Below are 21,834 nucleotides of genomic sequence, written 5' to 3'. Positions count from 1 at the left end.
ATAGACAAACATACGCCAGACCAAAAAAAACACAGACCTGTCATATTTCTGAGAGAAATGTACATTGAGTCTTCCTTCTCTGGGACTATAAGGAGATCAGGTATAATAAAATGAAGGGAAAAAGCTAAACCCTATATTTTCTGCCTTATGCATACTTTAAAATGTATAATGTGGGAGAGAAGGAATTTTGATTTGAAAAATTAGTCCTTGAAAATTTTATACCATCTATAAGCCTGGCAGATCGAAACCAAATACAATAAATGCTGTCGTTTTAAAAGTTAGGATGTTTACTGAAGGCTTATAATTTTCCATGATTAGGGACGCCAAGGAAAATAAGAATGATGATAAAAAGAAAAGTTTAATCATACATTTCAACAAGCACAGATGGAACATCAAAACCTTTTGGAAAATTTTTCGATATTCTATATCTGCATTTTTGACCAAAAAATGCATTTTTCCCAAAAAGATGAACACAGAGCAGGTAAGTGACAGTTAGCAGATGTGAGTAGCATGGCATAATCATTAACTCAGACTCACAATGACTCGGTCACAAGAAGAAAGTCGTTCATGCTTCTCATTTCTGTTTTTATTAATTCTTTACAAAGGCTATTTCAGGGAGTGTAAAAATCAGGAAAAAAAGTAAAAGTACACAAAACTACAGAATGAAAGACAAAACTTCCTTTATTGAAATTCATTTTTAATCAAGAAACTTTACAATTATGTCTGCTACATTTTGATTTGTTCTCAAAACTTACAGTTCCTTATTTCCTAGACACAGTACAGATGCCACAGGGAGAGCTGAGCTGCTATGGCAAGACTTGACCCCCACGTGCTTCCAGTCTAGGTATGGGAGCTTGAGGGAGGAAGCTCTCAGTCTGCCCCTCCCTGAAAGCAATCCAATTCCCAAGGCTCTGTTTCTAAATGGGTTGGGCAGTGGGGAGCTGGTGGGCCTGGGACTGGAGGAACAGGAAAAGGAGGGAACAGAACACAGAGGGAGAGGTTCTAGGTGAGGAAAACCATGCCTGATAGGAGGATGGCTGGAGGCTGGGAGATAGCATGCAAATGACACATGTGTGGCAGGGAGGAGGTGGTGGGAACAGGCAGTTGATTGGGTCCATTAGCTCTTCCATAAGTATAAGTTTCTAAAAGGAACAGGCTCTAAGTTCAGGTAAATTTTTTTCCCCAATGACTGCTGGGAAGTAAAGTTGGGAGGGTAGAAGGAGGGGAAGACTGACTGCCCTTTAAATTTAGTTTCCTTTGTTCCAAATCAGGGTCTTGAAATGCATCAAATAAAGCACAGACTAAACAAGTGGGGTGAGGGAGGACACTGCTTTCAAGATATGTGAGCGAGGGCAGCAAACCCCTTCCAAATTAAAATTTCAAAACTGTATGATCTGCATTCTTGTCCACCTACACACCATCCCAAACATCCTGCCATTAATTAGCTCACCAGCCCATCTAGTAAACAAGACACAGGCTTGAGGGGGCTGGAGAAGTGCAGGAGTCAGCCGGTGGACAGTCACAACAAACCAGCCCACTCCCTAGGATACCAAGAAGGCAAACTTGTATTTTATTTTGTCCAAGGAAGGGAAAAGAAATACCCTTAGTATAACACTGCCTTTCCTGTTGTTGCAGGCACGGCCACAGTCACATCAGCAGGCTAGAAAAGCCATCCCACTCCTGCGGTAGGCACTCTGTCAAAGAAAAAGAAATCTGCAATGAATTATCACAGCCAAAGGAAAGGAGGCAAAAAGCAAGAAGAGCTTTCTTCCTGTTTGGTAGACTCTGCTGGCTACAGTCGAACGGGGTGCTTAATCTGAATAGTTCTGGTGGCAAAGCTATGGCAACCATTCTGTCTGTTAAGAAGTCAGTGTGGTTAACAAGTGGTTGGTGAGTCTATATTTGGGAAGCAGGAGATATGCAAAATAAGACATCCATTTTGTTAATTGATTGGGCTTGGTTAGGCCAAAGAGCTGTTTGTTGGATCCGCTTGTCTTTTACAAACATGTGTTCTCCATTCGACATGCTCAAGAATCATTTCTAACTAAGTATCTTAATAGTCTATAAATTACTGACTCATTATAGTCTTCCCAGGCCTAATTTATAGTCTGAGTGAAAAGGTATGGGAACAGACACCAACAGAGGCCCTTCCTCCCCCTAAAATCTGATCTCAAAGGAGTTCTGTACATTAGAGACAGAACACTCACAGTTTACCTGATTTTACATACATTTGTGTACATGTGGATATGCATGGGGGGAAATATTCCCATAAAAGAAACTGGGAAGACAGATATTAACTGCAATAATACAGTATATTACAATAAGGAAAGCAAAATTGCTGGCTTTTCATCCCAAGAGATGTATTCTGTACTGCAGCATTGGAAGACCTGGACCACACAGAGCTTCTGTGACGTCCTGAATATTATTTTGAGGACAAAGTAGAGCAGAACTAAAATTCAGGCCTCAGTTATAAAATTCTCCCTTTACTGGCATATTTTTCATCATTGAAACTAGTAACAGTCACAATCAGAATTAATGACCTTCAATTAGATGGAATTTTTTATAATCTATTTTCAGAAAAAAATGGAGAAGAATGATAAAATCTTGTATCAGGGATTTTTCCCCCTGAAGCTAGTAACTCTGGGGCTGTTCTGGAGTCTCCACTTTCAGCTCAAGAAATTTACTGTCCACAGCCAGATTACAGGAAATACAGAATGACCTTTTCTAATCAAGATAATACTACAGAGGGACTGAAGAGTCGCCATCTCTACAAGGGATTGCACTACACTTGCAATTACGCAAAACCCAAAAAGTGAACCCAGCCTTTTGAGAAAGACGTGCAGTGACACAGTCTTCTGGATCCCCTTCTGCTCATCATAAACTCAACCAGCGTGTGGCCCTTCTCTGAAAGACCCTGCTGACAGGGCTCACTAGGCCAGGCTGCGCAGCCTGGTCGAGATTTTACCCGTAGGTCCTGCTGCTACGCCGTCCGCTCTGGATGGGAGTAGCACGGGTGGGCTAACAGTGGCACATTCTTGCTCCTGTGAGCTCACTCCTCATGGTGCTGGAGTGCAGCAAACGTTCCCCTAGGCCCAGAGAATTCCAGCTCTCTCGCCTCCTCTCCCGGCCTGGAGAACGGCATTACATGACTTCCTCAAAGAGCCACAGATGCCCCGAGGGAACGGCTGGGGTGTCTTTCCACAACCACGGGCAGGGGCGCCTCAGACTGCACAGCCCCCACCGCCTCCACCGCCTCCGACCACCCCCGAGAGGCTTATGCCAAAGGAACACTCCGAGCTTGTCGACCCTGATGTTTTCGGTTTTACAGCCACGTGACGCTCTTTAATGTAACACCATGTCCAAAGCACAGCGATGGTTTTACAAGAAGACAAACTGGCCCCAGGAGGACAGCTGGGTGTCTCCCGCAGGTAACCGGTGGAAGTGAGTGGTGCCTGCGTTTACCTGGGAAGTCACCAGGCTTAACCTTCCCAGGGTGCACAATCTGCTTCTCTAGGGTATTGGAAAGGTCACTTTGGAAACATCAACTCACCTTCACAGATTATTATTACTGTTTTTTTTTTTTTTGCAAACAACTGAAAGACGACAGGCTTATTTAAATAACATGGATTCTCAAGTAGCCAAGTCTAATGAGGAAACCAAAGTTGAGAGCTGACCTAGATTTCTGTAATGAGTTCTTCCTATTCTAATTCTAAAATAAAGAAGGAACAAACAATCATGTGTAATTAGTGAAGCGCAATTTCAGCAAACCAATCCCCCAGGGTCCTCCACCCTGACTCACTGCTCTCCCCTTTGATGTACAAAGGATGTGCCTTCCCTGCGTAGGGCCATGGTGGGAACCTCCCGCATTTGGCAGCCCTTCCCGAGTAAGCAGCGTTCCCGGAAGACGGATGAGGACAGCTCATCTTTGTGTCAACTGTGAAATCTCTCTATTTGTGTTGAGAATGCTGCAGCTAAATTTAAACATGGATTGGTGTGAGGGCCTTCCACGGCCACATTCTCAGGAAACACTGTGTATCCCACTTCCTCTCTCTGTCCGATCCCATGAAGGATTCCCAGTTCTGCATCTTCAGACGTGGCTGGTTAGTAAGACCCAGACTTGAACTACAAACGACCAGCATTCCACTCACTAGCAAGAGTTTCGAATAAATCAGTAACGCAATCAGACCTCCCCCAGCCGCTGGCCCCGCCATGCCATGTCCCACTGGAGCTTTTTTCTGATGTCTGATGATGGCCTCGTCAACGTCAACCGTGAGCGTTGCTTCTTTGAATCTGCTGGAAAGTTTACATATTTTAACATCTCTCAAGGTTAACATCAATAATGATACTTAGTTTTTTTTAAGGGACAATTGTAGTTTCTAGGTTTTTGATTTTGGCTTTCAATTGAGGATCAAAGTAACTTCCAATTTTTTTTTTTTTTTTTTTGAAAGGCAGAGTGGATAGTGAGAGAGAGACAGAGAGAAAGGTCTTCCTTTTTGCCGTTGGTTCACCCTCCAGTGGCCGCCGCGGCCGGCGTGCTGCGACTGGCACATTGCGATGATCTGAAGCCAGGAGCCAGGTGCTTCCCCTGGTCTCCCATGGGATGCAGGGCCCAAAGACTTGGGCCATCCTCCACTGCCTTCCCGGGCCACAGCAGAGAGCTGGCCTGGAAGAGGGGCAACCAGGACAGAATCCAGTGCCCCGACCAGGACTAGAACCCGGTGTGCCGGTGCCGCAAGGCGGAGGATTAGCCTATTGAGCCACGGCGCCGGCCTGGTGATTTTTTTAAAAAAGGATTTATTTTTATTTATTTGAAAGTTGGTTAGGCCAGCGCCACAGCTTAATAGGCTAATCCTTCGCCTGCGGCGCCAGCACACGGGGTTCTAGTCCCGGTCGGGGCACCGGATTCAGTCCCGGTTGCCCCTCTTCCAGGCCAGCTCTCTGCTGTGGCCCGGGAAGGCAGTGGAGGATGGCCCAAGTGCTTGGGCCCTGCACCCCATGGGAGACCAGGAGAAGCACCTGGCTCCTGCCATTGGATCAGCGCGGTGCGCCAGCTGCAGGAAGGCAAAAGGAAGATCTTTCTGTCTCTCTCACTGTCCACTCTGCCTGTCAAAAAAAAAAAAAAAAAAAAAAAAAAAAAGAAAAGAAAAGAAAAGAAAGAAAGAAGAAAGTTGATGTAACAGGGGCAGGGGGAAGAGAACAAAATCTTTGATCTACTGGTTCACTCCCCAAATGGCCACAATGGCTGTGGCTGGGCCAGGCTGAAGCCAGGAGCCAGGAACTCCATTGGGTTCTCCCATGTGGATGGCAGGGATCCAAGGACTTGAGCCATTATCTGCTGTATCCCCGATGCCTCAGCAGGAAGCTGCCTGGAAGCAGAGGTGGGAGTTGATCCCAAGCACTATGATATGGGATGCAGGCCTCCCAAGCAGGAGCTTAACCCACTGTGCCGCTCGCCTGCCTTGAAAGAATATTTTTCTGTTTTGGTTATCTGTATATGGACAAGCTAGAGAAAACATTCAAATCCCCAAGTGACTACTTCTGTTTTTCAATAGGTCATCATCAACTGGCATATTTTAAAGAATATAAACTAACATTAAAAAGCCAAAGGTTAATATTACCTCATGCAAAAGAAGATAAATATGCTGCAAAACTTATTCTGTAGTCCCAACTTAAATACGTCTGTGTGTGTGTTACTTGTGCCCTTTGGCCTAATGAAGCAGTAACTGTAGATACCCCCTTCAGACTTATATTTCATCTCATTACTTCGTTCTGTATTGTTTTTTGCTTCTTCAAATTTAAATACAGTAGCATAAGAATTTCCTCGCAGCAGGTCCCAGAAGATTCTCTTACAAATCCTTCATTCCAGGCCGGCGCCGCGGCTCACTAGGCTAATCCTCCGCCTAGCGGCGCCGGCACACCGGGTTCTAGTCCCGGTCGGGGCGCCGGATTCTGTCCCGGTTGCCCCTCTTCCAGGCCAGCCCTCTGCTGTGGCCAGGGAGTGCAGTGGAGGATGGCCCAGGTGCTTGGGCCCTGCACCCCATGGGAGACCAGGAAAAGCACCTGGCTCCTGGCTCCTGCCATCGGATCAGCGCGGTGCGCCGGCCGCAGCGCGCCGGCCGCGGCGGCCATTGGAGGGTGAACCAACGGCAAAGGAAGACCTTTCTCTCTGTCTCTCTCTCTCACTGTCCACTCTGCCTGTCAAAAAAAAAAAAAAAAAAAAAAAAAAAAAAAAAAAAAAACAAATCCTTCATTCCTCAAAGGCCTTCTAAAGAGGATTTTGGTTCTACTGTCTGAATTCCTATAAATTGGCTTAATTTGATTTTAGCACATCTTTACTGAGATCTTGCCTGTGTCAGCGCTGGTGCGGGGTGTTGCACAGGACAGCCAGAGGTCTGGCGGTCCCTGGTGTTCCCGAGTTTCCAATCTAACGCTGACGTCTGAACTACAGCGAGGAAGATGGACCGAGAGGTCGCTCCCGAGGCGGGAGGACACAGGCAGCCTTTGTCTGCTTTTTTGCTTTTAGTCACAATATTTAATTTCAAATAATGTTTGGAAGAGGCATGAGATTTACGTATTTCTCAAAATAGGGAGTGGCAAAGATTAAAAAATGCTGAGTTCGTGGTTTTATGGTTTATGAAGGCCCTTCATGTCCATATCTAATTGGAGCCTTACCACAACCAGCAAGCCAGGTCTCATATTCTACTTTTTAAAGTGACATGACTCCTTGGTGGGAGATGCAGGATTTAAAACCCAGCGCCTGTGTTCTTTTCATTATACCACATTGTCTTAAACAAAACAAAACAAATAACCCTCCTTGAAATTGTGGCACAATTTATTCCGCCCAGATTACTACAGAAACATATTTTCCTAGTCTTAACAAACTCCTTTCTCACTAAACATCGTATAAAGGGCAAATTAAAATTTTACTTTGAATTTAAACTAGATGAGCCTGGTACGATACTCCAGGGCTGAGATGAACCTTAGGTCAAAATTCCTCTTCCATTTGGAGGCATCCTCTATGACTGCTTATTTCCCAAACCGCCCTGCAGCAGAGGGTCGAGTGTAGAGCACCGTGTGTCAGGATCACCTGGGAAGCAGCTGCGGCTCTGGACCTGCCCAGTGCGCTGGTCTGAGTGCACTTGGCCTTCGGCATCTTTAGAAGCAGCCCAGCAATTCGGATGCCTGAACCACGGAGAATGCGCGAGTACTGCATTCATGGGACCTCACGATGGACTCGTCAAGAAATGGAAAGCTTCCAGAGAGCGTCAGATGACGCAGCAAGCAATCATGCTTGATGGAAATCCTAACGTTGGCATCAGTGAAGCCGATGTGGAAGAGACAGAAACTGAGGGTTTGAGACCACGGCTTTTATGCAAGCGGCAGCTGGGCTGGCTCTCACATGCCTCACTTCAGGCCTGGAGGCCAGGCATGGTTTCCTCCTTCCCAGGTGCTGAGATGCTGCTGCTGATGTACACAGCCACAACATGCTAACACCATCACGAGCAAGGAACCTGGAACTCAGGCTGCTACCCGAACTGGACAAACCTTCCGCCAACATGCAGAATCAAGGAACAATGGAAGTTTGAAATTGGAATGTGTCTCCGTGGACTCCTCTTGCCCAATTCTATTTTTTTTTTAAGATTTATTTATTTGAAAGTCAGAGTTACTGGTGGGAGGGGGGTCATAAGTGGTGAGGGGAGAGAGAGAAAGAGACAGAGAGAGAAAGAGAGAGAGAGAGAGAATGCTCCATCCCCTGGTTCACTCTTCAAATAGCTGCTATGGCCAGGGCTGGGCCAGGCTGAAGCCAGGAGCCAGGAGCTTCTTCTGGGTCTCCTACATGGGTGCAGGGGCCCAAGCACTTGGCCATCCTCTGCTGTTTACCCAGGTACATTAGCAGGGCATTGGATCGGAAGTGCAACAGCCGGGACTTGAACTGGAGCCCATATGGGATGCAGGCACTACAGGCAGAGGCTTTACCCGCTATGCCACAGGGCCTGCCCCTTGCCCAATTCTTAACTGAACAGATGGAAACATGAATAACCAGAGATAGTGACCCATCCACAGTCACAAGAGAACCCAGGACTCTGGGCTCAGGCTAGGGCTCTTTATGGATGGTTCTGATTCTGCCCAACGCTGTGAGCTTAGCATCTCTGGCCATAATAGGGGAAACAGATGCAGAGAAAGAAACTGTTTTTCCAGATTCAGAGCCCTTGGGAGCAGGACAGCTAAGTAGTTAGAAGAGGCCAGGCCATCAGCAGCTTCTATTTCTACTGCTGGCTCTGCTGTATGATCAGTTCTCCCTTGGAGAATCACTGAATTTCCCTGAGTGCCCCAAATAATATTCTTGATGAATGGACAAAATATCAAAGTAATTCAGATAAACCTGGCTGAAAGGTTCTGAGACAAACGTATGCATCTTTTAGGACCTTTCTGTTGAAGTCTTGTTAAAGCTATGCTCGGTGCCTACTTAGGATTGAGTCAATACTGTGGCCTTCTGGATCTGTTCCCAATTGGTCAGTTTGGGTTAAACTTAGCCATAAAAGGGACAATAAAAAGATCTGGAGCGTACATTCACTCCCTCCAAAAGTACCATTAGCTCCCCAGTAACCGAGTGTGGGGCAGACTCTGGGTTCTGCATGCTTTGTGGGCCACAGGAGCTGTCCTGGATCATGAGAGCCTGGGGGTTTCCCAAATGCTCTTCTCCACTCCACAGGGATGAAGAAGGCGAACAGGGCAAGGATTCCACACTCACCAGCTGGGCCTGGCTGGGAGGAAAAGGAAGGGAGGGAGTGGAGTGAAGCAAAGCAACAGCCCGTTTCACAGCCCCTGTCACATGTCTGGGTTATGGGAATCCTCAGCTGAGCTTTGTAGGGATGGGTATGTTCCCGAACCTCATGTATAAACTCTGTCTCACAAGTCAACTGAATTAGTCCCCTTCTCTGTCCTCTCCGTTCCCAAGCTGTCTAGTAACATTCAGTTGTGCTTATAACTTTTTCTCCTCCCTCTGTTATGACTGCAACCTGGAGACTAAGACCATACCCAACTCAGGCTGTCCACTGCCCTCATCTGCCCCAACTCAGCCCTGCCCTCCGTGGGTGACTGGATTCAGAATCTGCCCCCTCTTGACCCCCATATTTGCCTAGAGAGGTGGCTGCACTCTGACAGACATACTGTTTTGCTTTAATACTAGAAATCTTTGAAGCCCTGGAACTTCATATCAAAGCTGTGCAATAGCTTCTTAAAAGATAAAACCACGCCCCCTTTCTTTGTGGCCCTTGTGTCTGCGGGTGGGCAAGAGATTTAATTATAATGAAAAAACTGAATGGTGGTCTGAGACTCTTAAAATCAAAGTGGGAATCATGGCTGAATTTCATTAGCAAACATAAATACAAATAGGCACATCTTGTTTGCACCATCGCCATGTGACTTTTCCCCTTTCGATAATTTTCATTCTAAATCTGATATTTCAGAGAATCAAAATTGAACCATATGATGTATAGTGCTGTAACAACACGCGAAACTCTTCCTTAAACATTCTTTCTGTATGCTTCCTCATGTTATAAATACCCTGTGAGGGGAGGGCAGTTTGTCACACAGCAGAGTCCTGATTTAAGAACAGTGGAGGGAGCCCTGCCCTTTAAATAAGAGGTCTTCTCTGGCTGGCAGAATGGGCAGAAAAGACATAGCATTAACTCTCATTCTATTCCAAGTTACCCTAAGCCTATAAATCTTAAGGAACTTGGCATTTTATGCATGCTTTTCTCTCTGGGTCAGATTCTTCTTAGTTTGTTAAAGAATACTAATGTTGGGCTTTTATAGTCCTGGGTTCTTACCAAGCTGTCTCTGAATACAAAAATCCCTAAATTAAATTTAGTTACTATAAATTACCATTTCTAATTGCCCAAGTCATTTCAAATTATATGAGAGCTGTTTTTTTTTTTTTAGCTATTGTTGTTGTTGTTGAGCAAAATAACTAAATGGCTGATACAAACACTGCATTTAGAGAGAAGGTTTTTTTTTTAATAAATGTTATCTTATGAGACTAAAAGGGTATCACTTCCATGTATAAATTATTCTTTCCATGATGCTGTATGAACTTAAATAAATGTATGGTTAATAACAATTTAATGCCAATAATATCAAACTTTTCTCTAGCTAATTTATGTTATAAACAATGAAAACACAGATGTCTGAAATTATTCCAAGCTGCAAACACATTATGTAAGTATATGAGTGAAAAATACTGAAATGGCAGGAGTTAGTAATGCAAACTACAATTTCTGGGAGGTTCGGCTCTAGCAACAGTTAGTTCTCATTTCTCTTGATTGACCTATACCCTCCAGCAGGCAGGGCACTTCATGTTTTATTTATCTCTGTATGTCCAGGGCTTAGCCCAATGCTTAGCATATAGTTAGGGCATTTAATAAATGACCACTTAATGAATACATTAATTTGTCTAGCAGGGATCTTAGTTTCCCCTGGACAGTAATGAGAAATGCTAACACATGTTTGCCATGATAGCAGGGTCTGGGGGTAGTCTCAGTTTCTAAAACCTGGGCTTAGCCCACACCTTTAACATTTCACAAGATGACCAGCAGCCATAATTGTCAAGAAAACTAGTGTCCTTGATACCCCAACCACTGGCAGTGGCGCAAAGCAAATAGTCTGATACTAGGTCTCAGTTCCCATTGGGAGCCTCTCTGGGCTTCTCCTTATAGGTGAACTTTCTAGAGTGAAGACTCATCCATCAATCAACCCAATCACCTTTCACCTCGCCTGCCAGAAGAGTATCCAAGTCATTGAAAACAACACTGCCAAACTATCTCGTTGTGTAAACTTTTTAGGTTCAAATACTCTGCTTTGAAAAACTGCAAACAACAGTTAATTTATAGCTTATGAAAAGTAAGTGTATAGTAAATAATATACAACATGTATTTTTATGGTCATGTTGCTCAGTTGCGTTTTCAAGGTCTCAGACAATTATGACACAGGTTAAAAAGAAAAAGAAAACATTGCCTCAACGGTCTTTACCCAAAAAACACTATCTGAGGAATATGAACATGAACATCAATAGCTGTTTTGTCAATGGTCAACATCAATTTGACTGGATGACAAATAAATTGTAATGAAGGTTCCTAAGGATTCTTTGAAGATACTGAGTACAAAGATTGTGACAAAGAACAATCAGGAGATAGTCATTAACGAAATCAATCACATTTGGTAGTCCCCTGAGAAGGTGTATTTCTGTATGAAACTACTGTCATTCAGTCACTCACTCATTCAACAAACACCTAATGCAAGATGCAGAGCATACAGCGGGCTCAGAGGTGTGGTTCCTGCCCTCTATGGTGAACGTCTGATGGAAGACATACATTAAATGTGAGATGACACAAGTGATGGGAGTCACAAAATGAGAATAAAGTATAACGGGATCCATGGAACAGAGCAGCAGAAGTCTCGGAGAGTGGGAAGACCTGAGCTGGATATGTAAAGAGAATGGGTAGGAGGCAGAAAGGTGCTCCAGATGAGACCCAGAGGAGCAAAAACATGACTTTTCTTGTTCTCAAATGGTAATCCATAGGCTAGTCAATAAAGATTAAATCCTAGACACCAACTCAGAGTACCAAGTGTTCATCAAAATCCAGGTAGAAAATACTCATGTTACATAAGCATTCAACCAGTTCCTTTGGATTACTGCTGTAGCCTGATAAACACTTTAAATTAAATTGGAATACTCTCTCTTGGCCTTTTATTTCTGAACTGAATTGTTGTGGTCTTGCAATGGGAGGGCATGGCTCTTCCAAACCTTGGTGTCTGTCCCTAGGGTTAGCTGTTCTTCAGGCACTGTGAGCGTGTTCTTTCACTGTGTACACACTGTGCACTTGTAACACGGTTGTGTTAATGGGATGTGCCATGGACATTTACAATCTGCCTTGGTTCTTTTGAAAAATTACCTCTAAAATATCTAAAGTGTAATCTCTACTGTGAAAGATAAATTTGAACAGAGCTATCATGGTAAATGATAAGTTCTTCGAGGTATGGATCATCCCAAGTCAGATAGATTATTTATGTGGTTAGTGACAATGTTCATTGTATTGGTTATGGGTCTAATCATTTAAAAGGTGGACTTCTGGGATGACAGTAACTAGGGTCCTGCACTGGCCCAGATCCCCTCCTGGAGACACTATTACTGTTGGCCATGTCAACTGCTTACTGGTCACACTGTCTCTCAAGAACAGGGAGAAGGTTTAGGTTTAGCAGTTTAAAAAAAGTTCTTAGTTTTACTTTTAACAGAAGTTGTTGAACAGTTAAAAATACTTTGTCTTATCAGTGAACAGCCAAATTAACAAAATAGATCTTTATAAGGTCTATGTCTAGAGAATTAAGATGTCAATTTGAGATTCTGTTGCAAACTGGTTGGCAAAAATTGAGATCAGGGCAGGCATCTGCCATAGTGGTTAAGACACCAGCTGAGATTTCTGCACTCCATAGCAGAGTGCTTGGGTTCAACTCCTGGCTACGCTTTCAACTCCAGCTTCCTACTAATGTACGTCCCGGGAGGCAGCTGGTGATGGCTCAAGTACTTGGATTCCATTCACCCACATAGGAGATCCAGGCTCCCAGCTTTGGTCTGGCCTAACTCTGGCTGTTGTGAGCATTTGGGAAGTGACTCAACAGATGAAAGATCCTCTCTCTCTCCCTCTCTCTTTCTCTCTTTCAAATAAATGAAAATAAAGTTGAAGATTTAATGAGAAGCCATTATTTTTAAAAAATTGAGATGGGTGTCATCCTTATGAAATAATGTGTCTTTAATTTTTCAGTAAACCTTACCATGGCATTTTGAGGATGAATGAATTTTACCTTTATGTGTTCCATTCATGTAGCACTCAACTGAAAGGTAAGTAGGCAACCTATAAAACACAGTCTTGGGATATACGATATCTATACTGAATTAACTCGACAAATCATTTTAGCTAGGTTTTAGGAGTGGGAAAGAAAAATGATTTGGCGAATAGACCTTTCTCTGCTTCTCTAGTCCATTCGGTAGCAGCAGCGACTGGGTGGGCTGCTCTTCCCACACACGCTCAGGACATGCTGGCCTTGGGCGCACAACCAGCCTCTTGCACCCCAGAACCCAGGCAGGGGAGAGGAGGCGAGCTCACACACAAGCAGCTACTGGGAGAAAAGATGGGAGGCAAAAACCTAAAGAAATATAGTATTTCAATCAAAGTCTGAAATTTGTAAAAGTGGTTTTGGTCTCCATATAGTAAAAATATTTATCCAAGAAACTCCTACTCGGGTGTGAACATCCTACTTCTAGTGGGATTTTGTTTGGCACAGGACTGTGAAAGAGTGGAAGCTAATACAGAACATGTCTATAAACAAATTTATTTAGTTAGTACAGACTGACACATTCACTAGAGGGTTTCAGCAATTACATGTGTAAAACTATTTCCTATAGTGGTTTCCTTTTGTGATTTTGCTAATTTATTCAATCTAGGCATTTTCATGCATTGACTGTTATAAGCCATTTAGCTACCCAGGCTGAAATGAACATATGGAGACTCTATGCCTTGTTTACAATTCTTCATATAAAATTAATTAATTATATGGTGATATTAAAGAGTCCAACTTTTAATGAAAGAAAGTCAAGTAAGGTTGTAATACCTTAAAACATGGTATTGCAATCTAACTTTGGAGAAGAGAGATTTGGGAGTTTGACCATGATAATAAACATGAAAGTATTTGGTAAAATGCAAAGCCTGTGTAAGTGCTAGGTGTTTCTATTTGTATTCAGTATATGTATTTTTAATTTAATTATGACAATATGTAATCAAATCATATGCTTGGAGAATTTCAACTTTTAACAAATATATGTTCATTAAATGTATAATCTCAACTCTGGAAACACTTCGACTATAATTCTATAACATATATTTCTCTTTGCAAATGTTAATATTGCTAAGTATGTTAATTAATAACTTTTACCATTTAAATGCTCTTTTGCCCAATATTACAGCTCCCATAATGCCATACACTTATATGTTCAGTAAATACTTGGTGAGTAAGTAACAATATTCAACTTTAGGTCATCCTCATTTAAAGAAAATCAATATATGAACACTTTTATTTGCAAAATAATTTCTTATTTTGCAAATTGATAACTGTTAATTCTCAAATATGTGTAGTGTCATATTTAAATGTCTTTGACTAATAAAATATAGAGTTTTCCTTAAAGAAATGTACAACTGCTGTCAGGCAAGAGAGGGCAGGTCTTCATAGAGCACACTGATGTAGAAAGGGCCCTCCTTCAGAAGACAGCTGTCAATCACTGGCCTTTCACAGAGCACGGATGGGCCAACCAGGCAGGGTAGGGCAGGGTCCTGACAGTTATGAGCAAAGGCAACTTGGGAGAGCTGATGCTGAGTGACAGGTTTCTCACATGTCCAGGCTGCAGAACAAGACGACTGGGCCAACCGACAGCTCTCTGTGCTGGGAGCAGGAAGGCAGGATGAGAGGACAATGAGCAACCTCCCTGCCTGCCCTCCGCGTCACCCACAGTCAGTCTTGCTCATACAGGGAAGTCCAATCTCTTTACAAGCAGTTGGAGGGAAGGTGTTCCAATATTGCACTGTTCTAGAGTTAGGTTGTAATTAATGTTTCCAAAATGTTGAAAACCAAGGCAGGTGTTTGGTGTAGCAGTTACATGGTAATTGGGATGCCTACATCCCCTATCCAAATGTGTGTGTTCGAGTTCAGGCTCTGCTCCAATTCGGCTTCTGCTAATGTACACCCTGGAAAGTCAGTAGGTGATGGCTCAAGTAGTTGGACCCCTGACACCCATAGGGGACACCTAGATTGAGTTCTGGGTTCCTGGCTTTATTTGACCTGACCCAGCTCTGGCTGTTATGGACATTTGGAGAATAAACAAGTGGATGGAAGATTTCTGTTTATCTTTCTGTATCTGTCTCTCTCTGCCTTTCAGATAAATTAAAAAAATAAACATGTCAGAAATACTGATTAATAATGAATAAATAATGCCAAATTTGTGTACCTAGCATGTTAATGAGTCATGTTGAATTTCCCTTTCTTTGGTAGTTTGTTTTACTACAATGACATTAACCAGTCTAGTTCTATGGGTCTTACACTAGGGCTAATTTTATTTATAATATTATGACATATTGGCAGATAATCATTTGATATTATTGATTTCTAATATGATATTATTGATTTACAATATTATGCTATATATTACTTAAAAATTATGATATGGTAATTAAATGTTAAAAGTTTGTGCCCTCCCAAAAGGTATGTTAAAGTCCTAGCCTCCAATACCAGTGAATTTGACCTTACCAGACACCAGGGTCTTTATGAATATAATTGGATTAAGCTGAGGCCGTTAGAGTGGGCCCTAATCTAGAATGGCCTGCACTTTGGAGAGGAGAAGCACCGGGAAAACAGCACATGAAGATGGAGGGGAGGCCAGAGGGATTCATGTACCCGCCAAGCAACACCAGGAACCAGCCGTCATCACCGAAAGCTAGCAGAGGCCCAGAGCAGGTTCTTCCTCGGCTCTCAGAAGGAACCAGACCTGCTGACACCTTGATTTCAGACTTCTGCTCTGCAGAACTGTGAGACAATACATTTCTGTTGTTTTAAGCCACTTGATTTGTGGTGTTTTGTTAAAACAGTTCTAGGCAACTAATACAGATGGTAACCCACTTACTGACACTATTTTTTTGGTATAGATTTGTGTGGTATTAGAAGAAGTCTGGCTTCTTCCATGCCTCCAGTTTTAACTCAGAAAGTCTGGAAACTAAGGCCACTGCTAAAATCCTCAAAAACCTACATCAGCTTAGGAAGGAGAAATGGCTGCTTCTGCAATGTTGAGATCACTAATTTTCTGCGATAACAGCATCAAAGTGAGATCAAGTCAGCTTCCACTCAGCCAGGAATTTTCCCTAACTTTCTTTCTGACTTACACACAATCACTCGACACAAAGACATGCCCCAAAGTCTACTCGTAGAAAGGCTTTCTTGAATGATCAATCTCGAGGGAAAAAATGTTAGATGGGTATCCTCAAGACGTGGCATTTTCATCTCAAACAATGTAAGAAAATATAAGAACAGACAGTAGCAAGTATTAAAGGAAAATGCCTGAGATGCTTTCAAGCTATATAGCAGCCAAGTAGCTTTGCTTTTGGCCTAGTAAACCCTAGGAACAGTAACTCCCATCTTAATGATGTATAAGGGCAATATTTAAAAATGTATTATGCTGGGCCGGCGCTGTGGCTTAATGAATTAAGCCGCTGCCTGCAGTGCTGGCATTCCATATGGGCGCCGGTTAAAGTCCAAGCTGCTCCACTTCTGATTCAGCTCTCTGCTATGGCCTGGGAAAGCAGTAGTAGATGGCCCAAGTCCTTGGGCCCCTGCACCCACGTGGGAGACCCAGAAGAAACTCCTGGCTTCGGATCTGCGCAGCTCCAGCTGCTGCAGCCAACTGAGAAGTGAACCAGCAGGTGGAAGACCTCTCTCTCTCTCTCTCTGCCTCTCCATCTCTCTCTGTGTAACTCTGACTTTCAACTAAATAAGTAAATAAATCTTTAAAAAATTTTTGTGTTAGGAAATATAACAAAATTTTAGGGATTTCATCACTTGGGAATAGTTCACTCTTGGTAGCCACCGGCTGGGAATTTATGTAATAATTAAAAGTTTTCGATGATGTGTTTAATGAATTTTACTGATTACAACAGTATCTACGCTGTTGCAGACCAGCAAGACTGACCAGTTATGCCCTCTCTAGACAATGCTTAATGTGCCTTGGGAAAGACTCTTAGGGAATTCAGAGTCACAGGTTTGGAAACATCTTCCTGGTCTACATATGTTTATCATTAGTTCATTCATTAATGCACAAGTATTTATTGAGTGCCTATGACCTGCCATGCACTGTCCATGAATACACCAATTCTTACTTTCTGGCAGGGTGAGACAATTTAGAACTAAATAAATATATGCACACAATGACAATGGCAAGAAGTGCTAGAAGGACAACTGAGGCAGGTGAGGGGACACAAGGAGGTGGTGGGTATTGTCTGCCTGAAGAGGAACCATTAGAAGGCATGAATGAAGTAAGGAACGGAGCCACGCAGACACCGAAGTGCAGATGGCCGTGGGTGCAGAAGTGAAGTCACATTTAGAAGGAAAATCCCAGCAGGACGCTGCAAACCCTGAGACTGGCCTATCTTCCTTCTAACGCCTTCCTGCTTGTATTCTCTGTGAGAGGCAGATGGCAGGCCTGAGGAACTAGGAAAGCAGTCATGGCTTATACTACACAGCAGTCTCATTTTGGACCCAGGAGAGGGGAATGGTGAGGGAGAAAGTTATTCAGGGGAGTGTGTGTACACCTGCACTCTGTACCCAGAGCACCTTCAAAGAAAACCTTTTCAAGGATGATGGTCACAGCCCTACTAAGAGAGTGACAGAACCACGGCGTCTACCCCCAAAATGAAGGTGAACTGCTGTTTGGTTGTCTGTTGCTAATATTCTCATCATCAAGGGCTGAGTGTGAGCTCCAACAACATACACTGGGACTTCAAAAAGTCTATGGATATTGGAATTGAAAGATAAGTTTATTTTGGTGCAAAAATGTTGAAGTTTTTGCATATGGGAGGCATTAAAATATGTATTATGAAAAAACTATTCATGAATTTCAAACTTTATTGCAAAAACATTTCATCTTCTAATTCTAATTTACATGATGTTTTTGAAGTTGCCTCATGTACTTGTGAATAATAAACCATCTTCTCCCAGTCAATTTTTCCATTTTCTTTTAAAACCTCTATCATTCAAACAGGTGAATTATCTTTTGACAGAGAAGGTGAGATTGCAGTGATGCAATTCCCTCGCAGTTTCTAAACTTACTGGTACCATACAGTGTGTGAGCATCATCTATATGGTGAAGGGAAAAATCTCATCATTACTGTGATGTCACTCGGGAGGAAGAGATACCAGATGTGTATCTGGAGCACTTGGCAACAATCTTGACTTACATATAAACAGCATACAAAGGCTACGTTTTAATTCTTTTTTTTTTTTTTTTTTTGACAGGCAGAGTGGACAGTGAGAGAGAGACAGAGAGAAAGGTCTTCCTTTTGCCATTGGTTCACCCTCCAATGGCCGCCGCGGCTAGCGCGCTGCGGCCGGCGCACCGCGCTGATCCGATGGCAGGAGCCAGGTGCTTCTCCTCGTCTCCCATGGGGTGCAGGGCCCAAGCACTTGGGCCATCCTCCACTGCACTCCCTGGACACAACAGAGAGCTGGCCTGGAAGAGGGGCAACCAGGACAGAATCTGGCGCCCCGACCGGGACTAGAACCCGGTGTGCCGGCGCTGCAGGCGGAGGATTAGCCTAGTGAGCCGTGGCGCCGGCCCACATTTTAAATTTAAAATTAAAAATTTTAAATTCATTTTTAAGAGAGATAGATCTTCCCACTGCTGGCTTATTCCCCAACTGGCCTCAACAGCCAGGGCTTAGCCAAGACAAAGCTAGGACCTGGAGCTTCTTCTGGGTCTCCCACATGGGTGAAGGGGCCAAAGCACTTGGGTCATCCTCCGTTGCTGTCCCAGGCACACCAGGAGACATCTGGATCAGAAGTGGAGCAGCCAGGACTCGAACCAGTGCCCATATGAGATGCCGGCGTTGTAGGCAGTGGCTTAACCTGCTATGCCACAATACTGGCCCCACAAATACTACTTTTATGAGGACCTCAAAATACATCATATGTTGTACATGATCCACCACTTCTTTAATGTTGGGGTCTTACAGAAAGCTCATTTAGCAATGGCAACTAATATGAATTCTTTCAAAAGGAAACACTGGAGGTTTAAGTAATTGCTGTGAATGCTGGGCCATGGGTAAAATCTCATTTAAAGTAGCTTGGATTTAGAGATGAATGTGAAAGTTCTGCTTCCTCTACAGGAGTAGATTATTTATTGATATCAGTTTAATAATAAACCTGTCAGGTTTGAGATCATGAGCCTGGCCAAGGCTACCAAATTGCCTTGGGAGGATTTCAATATAAGGAAATGAATGGAAAGAGTGGGAGAGACATTACCAACCACAAATCATTCAAAAGCTTATGCTGTCACATACCTGTTTTTTTAAAAAATATGCAATAAATACCTAGATTATACAAAAAGATAAGAGAAATTATTCTTTTAAATTCCAGTGATGTAAGAGCAGTCTGATGGTCTGTGCTTTGACACAGGAGGACATGATTACTGTGTGGTGACAGACAGGCCTGTTTATCCAGTCTCCTGTGAGACAGGAAGGGACCGTCTATCACATCACTAGGCACTAGCACAAGGTTATGGTGGTGACTATGCTATACTCACAGCAGATGAATCATATTCAGAGTTCAATGATGTCACTTGTTTTTGGTGGGAACAAAGAGAGATTGCTCAAGGAAAATGACCCATGTCTAGGACACTGGGAAAGAAACATATTGTTACGTGGAAGGGGTTGTAACCTAGGCACACTGTGAATTACCCAAAGGACAAGGCGAACTGGATCAAAGGTATCCAATATTGCGAAAAACTGCTAAAAATAAGACCCTACTTTCAGGACATGTACAGTTTAATGTCCTAACAAGGCATTTTATTTGTGGCAACACATAATCATACTTGTTTTAGTGCTCTAAGAGATACACATAAAGAAGCATTAGATTTTCTAAAATATGGCATGCAAACATATATGAAAACAGAGAGGGAAAAATGGAACTCTTCAATCTGAAAAAGACACATCCATGAGGAACCCACATCAGTCTCAATGATGAAAGCACGAGTATTTTCCTCATAAAATCAGGGGCAACAGAAAGGATGTCCTTCTCATTGCTCCCATTTTCCCATCAACACCCGCGAATTAAGGCGAGAACACAGAAATACACTGTCTACACAGAAAGCACAAAGCATCTACAAACAAAAAGTTTCTAGTCTAATGGGTTTTGTAAGGCTAAAAGATACAAGGCCAATATAAGAAAAAATAATAATATTTCTTTATACTAGCAATGAAGAAGAAACTGAAATTACAAATGCATGAAAAATATATACTTAGAGGAAATTTTAACAAAATATGTCCAAAAAAGTTATATAATGAAAACTACAAAACATGTTGAGAAAAATTTAAAAAGATCTAAATGGAGACATAAAATCACATTAATGGGTAAGACGATAATACTGCTAATACATTACCACAAACTTTTCTACAGATCCAGATATAGTTCTTTTCTAAATCCCAGTAGGCTTTCTTGAATGAAGTGACAAACTGACTCTACATTAAAACTCAAAGAATCTTATGAGATTGGGAGGATGCACATGATCTGATCTCAAAATTAAGTATAAAGGTAAAGTAATCAAGTCAGTGTGGCACGGGCTCACAGGTGGAGATGTAAACCAGTGTAAAACATGAGAGAAAAAAACAGATGCTACATATTTTTGGTGCATTTATTTTGGCAAAGGTGCCAAGACAATTTTATAGGGAAAGGATAGTCATTTCAAGATATGATGGGGGCTGGCTCTGTGGTGTAGCAGGTAAGGCTGCCGCCTGCAGTGCTGGCATCACATATGGGCACTGGTTCGAGTCCCAGTTGCTCCACTTCCGATCCAGCTCTCTGCTGTGGTCTGGGAAAGCAGCGGAAGACGGCCCAGGTCCTTGGGCCCCTGCACCCACGTGGGAGACTTGGAAGAAGCTCCTGGCTTCTGGCTTTGGATCAGCTTAGCTCCGGTCATTGCGACCAATTGGGGAGTGAACCAGCGGATGGAAGACCTCTCTCTCTGCCTCTCTTTCCCTCTCTGTGTAACTGTGACTTTCAAGTAAAATAAATAAATCTTAAAAAAAAAAAAAAAAAGAAATGGTGTTTGAACAATTGGACATTCACATGCAAGATAAAAAAGAACCTTGCTCCTCACCTCACACCATATGTAAATAATAACTAGAATATTAACTATAAATATGAACTAGAAACACAGCCCTAAGCATAAGATACTATAAAACCTGTAGAGAATGACATAGGAGAAAATCTCTGTGACCTTACAATGAGCAGTTTCTTAGCTAACACATTTATACATAAAGAAAAAAAATGATAAATTAGACTACTTGAAAATTAAAACCTCAAGGAAGTAAACATGCCCATAGAAAGATTCATGTTTAAATGTTTATACATTTTAATGTAAAATTTTATTATAATTGCCACAAACTAGAAATAACCCAAATGTCCATTACACAGATAAAACAGAATGGAATACTCTTCAGTAACAAAAGGAAGCAATTGGAGTAGGCCTTTAGCACAGCAGTTAGCATGATACTTGGGATGCCTGCATCCCACGTCTGAGTGTCAAGTTCAAGTCTTGGCTTCCTTCTGATTCCAGCTCCCTGCTAATACATACCCTGGGAGGCAGCAGGTGATTATCCCAGCGCTTGGGTACCTGCCACCCACCTGGGAGACCTACATTGAATTCTATACTCTAGACCTTGGGCTGGCTAGCCTGGCTGCTGTAGGCACTGGGATGTGAACCAGCAGATGGAAGATCTCTCTCTGTCTCTCTCCCTCACAGATGAAAGGCCAGTATTCCATATGGGAGCCATTTTGAATCCTGGCTGAATACGCCTGGGAAAAGCAGCATAAGATGGCCCAAGTACTTGGGCTCTTGCACCCACATTGAAGACCTGGATGAAGCTCCTGGCTTTGGCCTGGCCCAACCTTGGCTGTTGTCATTTTGTGAGTTAACCAGCAGATGGAAAATCTCTCTGTGTCTCTCCCTCTGACTCTCTGTAACTC

At 42.9% G+C, this 21,834-nt stretch overlaps 1 protein-coding gene across 3 annotated transcripts in view; it reads right to left on the bottom strand.

The window, feature by feature from the left end:
* Positions 1-663: 663 nt before the first annotated feature.
* The window catches only part of SUPT3H (SPT3 homolog, SAGA and STAGA complex component), a 496,390-nt gene continuing 475,219 nt past the window's right edge, over positions 664-21,834 (bottom strand). For all 3 annotated transcript variants that reach the window (XM_008262999.5, XM_008262998.5, XM_089333878.1), the window contains one exon: positions 664-1,694. In XM_008262999.5, coding sequence (XP_008261221.1) covers positions 1,653-1,694 — 42 coding nt within the window. In that variant the 3' untranslated portion in view covers positions 664-1,652. The remainder of the gene's footprint in view (positions 1,695-21,834) is intronic.

Source organism: Oryctolagus cuniculus, chromosome 5 (genome assembly GCF_051225735.1).
Source record: "Oryctolagus cuniculus isolate XC-2025 breed Fujian yellow rabbit chromosome 5, ASM5122573v1, whole genome shotgun sequence".
Lineage (NCBI taxonomy): Eukaryota > Metazoa > Chordata > Mammalia > Lagomorpha > Leporidae > Oryctolagus > Oryctolagus cuniculus.
This window is presented reverse-complemented; position numbering and strand designations above follow the sequence as displayed.